The sequence below is a fragment of the Hyaena hyaena genome, unplaced genomic scaffold (genome assembly GCF_003009895.1).
Source record: "Hyaena hyaena isolate Hyena2069 unplaced genomic scaffold, ASM300989v1 scaffold_259, whole genome shotgun sequence".
NCBI lineage: Eukaryota > Metazoa > Chordata > Mammalia > Carnivora > Hyaenidae > Hyaena > Hyaena hyaena.
In genome coordinates this window covers 1,471,158-1,479,830 of record NW_024080886.1, presented here as the reverse complement: position 1 = coordinate 1,479,830, position 8,673 = coordinate 1,471,158, and the positions used below count along the sequence as shown (strand labels likewise).

The window sequence follows — 8,673 nt, the reverse complement described above, 5'->3', positions numbered from 1 at the left end:
ACTCCATCCAAAACTACACACTAATGTCTGTGTGGATGTATATAATTATAATCCACAATACATACTATGTACGTTACAAGTATGTGTAGCTACAGATTTATATAAAAGATACAAATGTATGGTTTATATAAAATACATTCATATACAGGGAAAATTAATCTTCCTGTTCTTGGGTATTTTAATGTTATGTACAGTGGTTTTCGGACAGCAAGCGTGAGCGAAATCACTCCCGCAGGGTGGGCTATTGCAGGGTGTGCTTATCGGCGCTTGGGTGGCTCAGGTCATGAGCTCAAGGTTCCTGAGTTCGAGCCCCGAGTGGGGTTCTGTGCTGACAGCGTGGAATTTGCATGGGATTCTCTCCGTCTGCTCCTCCCCTGATGATGCTCTCTCCCTCCCTCAAAACTCAATATTCAAAATATAAATAAATAAATGAAGGTGTCCGTGGTTATTTTTGCAATCGTTATACAACGGAAATCACACACAAGTTGCGAGCTGGTGGGTGTTTACTTTCGCCCCAATACACAGAACACACCCGCTCCCTGAAGACGCGAGGAATTAATGAAACAGACAACGGACTTGAGCGGGAAACGGGTCGCTTGGGGACGTTGGTGGCAAAGCCGTCCTGAACTGATACACCGCCGCCTCGTGAGCCACCCGCTTCGTAAAGACACGACTTCTGGGCGGTTTCGTGGACGTGGAGGGAGGCGGCCGTGCGTCCCAGGGTCCGGGCAGAGGGTAGGAGACCTGGCGCCCCCGGGTCGCGTGTAGGGCAGGTGTCGGAAGTCACACGCATCCGGCGGAGGGCGCCCCCGGGTCGCGTGTAGGGCAGGTGCCGGAAGTCACACGCATCCGGCGGAGGGCGCCCCCGGGTCGCGTGTAGGGCAGGTGCCGGAAGTCACACGCATCCGGCGGAGGGCGCCCCCGGGTCGCGTGTAGGGCAGGTGCCGGAAGTCACACGCATCCGGCGGAGGGCGCCCCCGGGTCGCGCCTGCTGTGAGTCACATGCACAAACACGTGTAACACACGCGTGAGCGAGGAGGGTGCACAATCCTGGAGCCGGAGGGGCCGAGGCGCCCTCCCACCGCGCCCCTGAGCTCCTCGAGGCCTTTCCACGGTTGGGGGTGTGGGGTGGGGGGCGTGTCTCTACCCGGACCTCGGACAAGACCCTGCCGACCCCGCCCCGCCCCGCACGCGGCCTGCGGGGGCTCTGCGCCCACAAACGAGCTGGGAGCAAGTGCGTTTTGCAGGTTTAATCTGTGCGCTTCCACGGCGGGCGGATGCGGGTGAATGCTGCAGCTGACGGCCAAGTTCGGGGGGGGGGACCCCAGTCGGCCCCCTGGGGCAGCGCGGGTGTCGGCGGCCTCAGGGCGCCGCGGCTCGGGTGCCCAGGACCACGTGCAGCCCGTGCCCCGCGGGCGCCACCCGCACGTCGCGGAAGCCGTGCTGCTCCAGCAGGAGGCGGTACTCGGCCGCCGAGCGCTCCCTGCCCTGCGGCCGCACCAGCGCGTTCAGGGCCGCAGACAGGCTGGCGGGGGCGGCGCGCTGCTCCGGGTCCGCCTCCACCACCAGGAGGCCGCCGCCTGCGGGGAACACAGCCAAGGGGTCGGCGCAAGGCTCCGGGGAGGCGGGCTTAGGGGGACGGGCGGTCCGGACTACTTTAGGGGAGGCCGAGGGCAGAGGAGGCCAAGGCCCAGGGAGGCCGGGGACAGTGGAGGCCCAGGCCCAGGGAGGCCGAGGGCACTGGAGGCCGGGGACAGTGGAGGCCGGGGACAGTGGAGGCCGAGGCCCAGGGAGGTCAAGAACAGTGGAGGCCGACGGCAGCGCGCGGCATATTGCGGAGGTCGAGTGTAGTGAAGGCCCAGGCCCAGGGAGGCCGAGAACAGTGGAGGCCGAGCACAGCGGAGGCCGAGGACAGCGGGCGCCCGTGGAAGCAGAGAAGTAACAGAGACAGGACGGAGAGAGAGAAAACAGGCTGACGAACAGGGAACAGACAGAGGGACGTCTCAGGGCGCAACCTGGGGACGTGGAGGGGGGGGGTGCCCAGTGCGCAGGGACCCAGCCCAAGGCCGCACTGCCAGGTCGCTGCGTGCGGGCACAAGTCCGGGACAGTGGGGGCAGGGACGCAGGACCTTGGGATCAAGGTGCTTTATTACTGGGGGGGGGGGGGGGGGGGGCGGACAGACGGAGCCGCAGAACCTCAAGCCCGTTCCGCGGGCTCCGCACAGAGCCCGACAGGGGGCTCGAGCTAACGAACCCGAGCTGAACTCGGCAGCGGGGCGCTAACCTGACCGAGCCCCCCAGGCGCCCCTCAAACTGAGAGGCGCAGCAAAGGGACCAAGGAGCCAAGGGACCCCAGTGACCGTGAGTGGGAAGATGCCGGGGTCCGGGTGTCCCTCAATATGGTAACAATGTGTCTTTCAAAGTAACACATACATGGGGGGAAAGCCACCGGCTCTGAAACAATGTTTAAAATGGGCATTTTGAGGGGCGCCTGGGGTGGCTCAGTCGGTTGAGCGTCCGACTTGGGCTCAGGTCATGATCTCGCGGTTCGTGGGTTCGAGCCCCGCGTCGGGCTCTGTGCTGACAGCTCAGAGCCTGGAACCTGTTTCAGATTCTGTGTCTCCCTCTCTCTCTGACCCTCCCCTGCTCACACTCTGTATCTCAAATAAATAAACATTAAAAAAGCACACACACACAAAACGGGGCATTCTGAGCCCTCGCCTGCGGCCCCCAGGCCCGCGTGCAGGTAACCACGGGCGGGCACACACACACACACACACACGCACACACTGCTCGGGCTCCCCCTGCACTCTCCCCTCCCCCGCAAGCTAACACCTGGCATGCATGGACTGGTTAGGCTCCTGGATATTTACGCAGCGGATGCAGCCATCAGAGGAGGCGGTCAGGGCACCCCTGCGCCCTCATCCCCGCCCCCCAACCCCCTGCAGAACACACAGAACTTGGAGCCGAATTGTCTCCACCTGCGTCTGGAGGGAGACAATCCGCCCCCCCAGGGATGGCTGCAGGGTTGGGACGCATTCCTTCTCAGCTTTGCGGACGCGGGTGCTGGGCTGGGCTCTGACCCAGGCCTCTGCAGCGCAGCGCACAATCAACAGGCACAAACGTGCCCTCCGGGACCACATCTCTCGGGCTGAGCAGCTTCAGCTTCCATGTGACGCGGGTATGACGTGCGAAAACCTGCCCCTTGCTGGCAGCATGACAGCATGGTCCTGCGCTGCGGTGGCAACCGACCACAGACGGGTCATTTACTCTCCCCTGCAGGTCACAAGTCTCAGACCCGGGGGGGCAGGACCCCTGAGATCCAGGGGGGGCAGGACCCATGAGACCTGGGGGGAGGGCATGACCCCTGAGACCCAGGCGGGGCCGCTGAGATGGGGGCGGGACCACTGAGATGCAGGCAGGGCAGGACCCCTGAGATGGGGGGCGGGGCCGCTGAGATCCAGGCGGGGCGGGGCCACTGAGATGGGGCGGGGCCACTGAGAGGCAGGCGGGGCAGGAATACTGAGATGGGGGCGGGGCCGCTGAGATCCAGGGGCGGGGCCACTGAAATGGGGGTGGGGCGCTGAGGGGGGGCGGGGCCGCTGAGATCCAGGCGGGGCGGGGCCACTGAGATGGGCGGGGCCGCTGAGATCCAGGGGGCGGGGCCGCTGGGCTGGGGGCGGGGTCGGTTAGATGGGGGCGGGGCCGCTGAGACGCAGGGGGCGGGGCTGTGCTCCCTCCTGAGGCCCCAGGGGAGGGTCCTTCCCGCCTCTCCCAGCTCCTGGGGCCCCAGGGTCCCCGGGCTCGTGGCCGCGTCCCCCCGTCTCTGCCTCCGTGTTCACGCGGCTTCTCCTCTGCGTCTGCGTCTCCTCCTCCGTCTCTTACACGGACACGTGTCGTTGGATTCGGGGCCCCCCTCGTCCGGGATGAGTTCTTTTCAGATCTTCACAGATTCACATCTGCAAACACCCTGTCTGTTCGCACGTTCCGGGTGCTGTGAATGTGGGGGGCGGGAAGGGACGCACATCTGGCTGCCTTCTCTGGCACGGACGTTTGCTCATTTAAAAGAAGTTGCTTAATTTTCTCTGTGGCTCTTTTTCATTCGTTCCCAAATGCTCTGGTGGATTTGTCAAACACTGTTTCCCAACCGTCGCACGGACGTGTGACATAAATCAGCTGGGGCCCTGTCTCTTGGTGCCCGGACCACAGGCCTCGCCGCCACCCCTCCCCGGTCCCCGCCCGGCTGTCACCTGGGCCCCCACCGTGTCCGTGGTACGAGGCACTTTGGGAACCGACTCCTGGACGTCAGTCTCTACTTCCCTCCAGGAGCCTGCTGGGAATGGCAGGGGTGGGTGGGAGTCACATCGTGTCCACACACACCTATGGTCCACTTTTCTGCGTCCACTGATGTGACCCAGCAATTTTGGAATCTGTGGAAATCGGTTTCCCGGCTGAGTTTATAGCGCGGCCACTCGGTGGCGCCGATTCCTGGTGCGTGCTGCTCCTGGGTCTCTGGAATCCTGGAATTCAGGCTCCGCGACGGATAAGGGATGGGGTGGTTTGCCGGCTTCTGGCTGCGGGGGCCCCTGTGGGCCGGGTGTTAGGGCTCGTGGCTGGAGCCCGACTGGCCTCACTGTGCACACAGTGGTGTTCAGTCCTTGGCTACAGTTTCCAAGGCGTGTCCACCTTCGTGTTCACTTCGTAGTAAGAGCTTTGTTCCTCTGTGCCCGTCCGTAGTCGGGCAGACGGACTCCACCTCCGCCATCTATCCGTGTGACTGCCGCTGGTCTGTCCCACGGTCCTCATGCGTGTCTCGGGGTCCGGGAGTCATGTGCACCTGAGGAGTGGGGCGGCCGCCCGCAGCTCTCGGAGCTATGAGACCCACTGTGTCAGCCAGGGGGAGGGGGCTTTGCTGGGGAGAATGGGAGGGGGACAAGGAGCAGGCGCCAGAGGCGGACAGGAGGCATCACGGATGCCGGCCGACCCTCGACAACAAACTGTTCCCGTGCGCCCTCCACGCGGCCATGTGGTGCAGCCAGGAGCCACAGATAACCAGTGACGGCCTTCCTGGCTTTGCAGAGCATCAGAGCCCTGCAGCGGAGGGGCTGGGTATACAAGCGGTGGGGTGATGGTTAATTTTACGGGTTGTCTGGGCCCGGCCACGGTGCCCAGATATGTTGTTGAGCATCATTCTGCGTGCTCCTTGAAGACGGCTTTTGGATGAGATTATCATCCAAATCTGCGGACTTGGGGCAAAGCAGGTGGCCCTCAGGGTATAGGTGGGCCTCGTCTAATCAGTTGAAGGCACCAAGAGGAAACACACAGCCGTGCCCCAGGAGGAGAGAATTCTGCCTCCAGCCGGTGTTGGGACCAGAGCCGCCGCATCAGCTTGGCCCTGGGTCTGTAGCTGCCTGGGCCACCCTGCAGATTTGGGGCGTCCCAGCCTCCACGATCACATGACCAACTCCTTGCGATAAATCTGTGTCTGTCTCTCTCTCTCTCGAGTCCTGTTGCACTTGACCCTTGCTTTGCTCTTTTGTGTGAAATACGAGACGAAACATGAAGGTCGTTTCCGGCAAAGCGGAAACGAACTGGGGTCTGTTTTGCGTTCCCAAACCGCACAGGGAGGCAACCGAAGACCCCCGTGAGTCGCCGGGCGCTCAGGGCCCGGGAAGAAGGGCTGTGGTTTACGCCACGGGGACGTCGAAGGCCTGGGAAGGGGCCCCGGGGGCCGGGTGTGCCCTGATCCACGGCCACCTCACATACAGACTGGGGGCGTCCAGGAGACCAAGGGGCCCCGAGAACACACACGCTGCCCCTTCGTGGGGCCAGGACGGTGAGACGCGGGAAGCTGAGGCCGGCCTCCTTGAGAACGCGGCACGTCCTCGGGGGGCGGGAAAGTGCGCCCCGGCCGCTGGGGCGGGTGCTTGTTTCCTCCTCTCTTAGAAAGAGGAGGAAGGACGCGGGGCGGCACGGACTCACCTGGCTTGCAGCTGCCCGCCACCCGGCTCAGCAGCTCCTGCACTCTGTCGTCCGGCCAGTCGTGGAGAATTCTGGAAAGGATGTACAGCTGGGCGTCCGGGAGGCCGTCCTTGAAGAAGTCACCTGGTGTGAAAGCGACATGTGACGAGCCCGTCGGGGACACCAGATCCGCTCCCCCCGCTCCCCCAGAAGTGCCGTGTCCCCAACCGCGAAATGTCCAGGTCCTAACGCTGGGCCCGCGAGCGCGTCTGCCACCCGGCCGGGCCCCGGCGCTCCGAGTGTCAGCACGGGCAGGGCTGTTTGTGTGCCGGCTCCCACCTTCACACCTGCCCCCGGACACTCTCCCCCACGTGTAAGTCAAGGCTTTCCCCTTCTGGCTCGTGGGCAACTTCTTTGCCTGCCCTCGGGTGGCCGGGGACACGTGCGGACGCCCACCTGGGCCATCGCAGGTCCCCACCTGCCCCGCACAGTGACGGTGACGGCATCTAGTGCGACAGCCACTGCTGCTGACACGCCGTCCCCATGATTGCACAGGCGTATGTGTGCACACAGACCCATGTGCACACACTCACACAGACCCATGTGCACACACACAGACCCACGTACACGCACACAGACGCACACACACACAGACCCACGTACACACACATAGACCCACAGGCACATGCACACATACCCATGTACACACACAGAGCCATGTGCACACAGACCCATGGGCACATACATAGACCCTTGTGCACACACAGACCTACATGCACACACTCACAGACCCATGTGCACACACACAGACTCATGTGCACACAGAGACCCATGTGCACACACTCACAGACCCACATACATGCACACAGATCCATGGGCACACGCACACAGACCCATGTACACACACACACAGCCATGTGCACACACGGACCCACGTGCACACACTCACAGACCCATGTGCACACACAGACCCACGTGCACACACATACAGACCCATGGGCACACACACAGAGACCCATGTGCACACACAGACCCACGTGCACACACTCACAGACCCATGGATGCACACACACACACTCGTGCACACAGAGACCCATGTGCACACACTCACAGACCCACCATCACACCAAGACACATGCACAGACATTAATCGCTTGGATACCCACACGTGCAAACACACACACACACAGCGTCACATGCACGCACACTCATAGAAACAACACACAGGGACAAACATGCACACACGCACATACACAGATATAAACACATGCAAATACGCACATGTGCAAACAGACGCACACGGACACCATACGCTCAAATATATTCACGTGCAAACACAGACGAGACACACACGCGACACGCACGCACACCCACGCCGTGTAGAAGCAAGCGCAGCTGACCGAACACCGACCCGCGGCCCAGACGAAGGTACGCTTACCTGGCACGAAGCTGATCCGTTCGGTCGGCCGTCCCTCAGGGAGAAAACACGCGACGTGCTCGATGACCTCTGGGAGGTCAAACACGGTCACCTTGAGGTGCGGGTACTCCTGGGCCAGCTCGCCCGCCAGGGCACCCGTGCAGCCTGCGGGAGTGCGAACACACACACACACACTGTGTCACCTGACCCGCCCGGCGCCTACCAAACCCTGGGCGGGTCTCCAGCACTGCCCAAACCTGCCAAAACCACGGTGAGCTCTGAGGACCGGAGGGAGGCCAGCTCCGGGAAAGGAAGCCGCAGCTGGCAGCCATCTCGGGCGTCTCACCCAGGCTTCGGGGCCTCTCAGCGCACATGAGCGGGGCTGAGGGGGGCGGCCACAGACGCACACAGGGAGTCTTCAAGCCCGGCTGTGAAGGGCGCGGGGGACTGGGGGGAGATGCACTCTTACCATACTTTTCTACTCCCGGAATGTGGACGAGATGGCTGGGGCCACAGCAGCCACTCTGGGCCACCAGGAGGAAAGGTGGGAAAATGAAAGTCGGCGGCTCTGGGCTCCCCTTGGGACCCCTAATCCCACTGTGCCCCTTGGGGAGGCATCTGCCTGTCTGCTGCCCTGGGGTAAGGCCTGGGTTGGGGCAGGGTGGCAGACATATGGGCATAGGTAGGCCTGACAAGATGGGGCAGACGGGCTCTGTGCCCCTCTCCCCCCAGTGGCCGGCAGAAAGGGCCCATAACCTGTAGGAGCCATCCCTAGCACCTCCCCGGCCTGGGGAATATCTGCCCAGGCCCTGGCACCGCCACAGGCCAAGCCCCGGCCTTCAGTGCTTATGGCTTTAAGTCACTTTGGCCGTCTTCTCAGCAGGTGAGGTGCGCAGGACCTAACGCAAGAAATGCACCGAGCCGTGTGCACCCGAGTCCTGGCGGGGGCGGGGTACGCACCTCCCAGGTCGCAGGCGGAGGAGAAGCGGGACAGGTCGAAGGCCGTGGCCACCGGGCGCGCCGTCAGGCTGGTGAGGCCGTGCATGGCTCGCATGAACTGCAGCCTCCTCTCCTTGCTCTGAAACGTTCGGAACGGGATTTGAGGAGACCCGCTCGGTGCCCGGGGCGCCTGCGCACTCGCTGCGGTCCCGCCTGGCGCTTCTGCGAAGGGAGCTCGGCAGAGCCCCCCGCGGGACGGGCTTTGGGGGGAGTCAGAGCCCGTGGGGGAGGGGGTGTGGGGAGGGCAGAGCCCCCGGGGGAGGGGGTGCGGGAGGCAGAGCCCCCGGGGGAGGGGG

General features: G+C 63.2%; 1 protein-coding gene across 1 annotated transcript in view; it reads right to left on the bottom strand.

Annotated features, from left to right (window-relative positions):
• Positions 1 to 485: 485 nt before the first annotated feature.
• Positions 486 to 8,673, bottom strand: part of ASMTL (acetylserotonin O-methyltransferase like) — a 25,104-nt gene continuing 16,916 nt past the window's right edge. Inside the window, exons 9-12 of the mRNA XM_039245309.1 lie at positions 8,339 to 8,456; positions 7,400 to 7,543; positions 5,983 to 6,105; positions 486 to 1,580 (exon numbers count right to left, since the gene is read on the bottom strand). Of these exons, the coding sequence (XP_039101240.1) occupies positions 1,363 to 1,580; positions 5,983 to 6,105; positions 7,400 to 7,543; positions 8,339 to 8,456 (603 nt within the window). The 3' untranslated portion in view covers positions 486 to 1,362. The remainder of the gene's footprint in view (positions 1,581 to 5,982; positions 6,106 to 7,399; positions 7,544 to 8,338; positions 8,457 to 8,673) is intronic.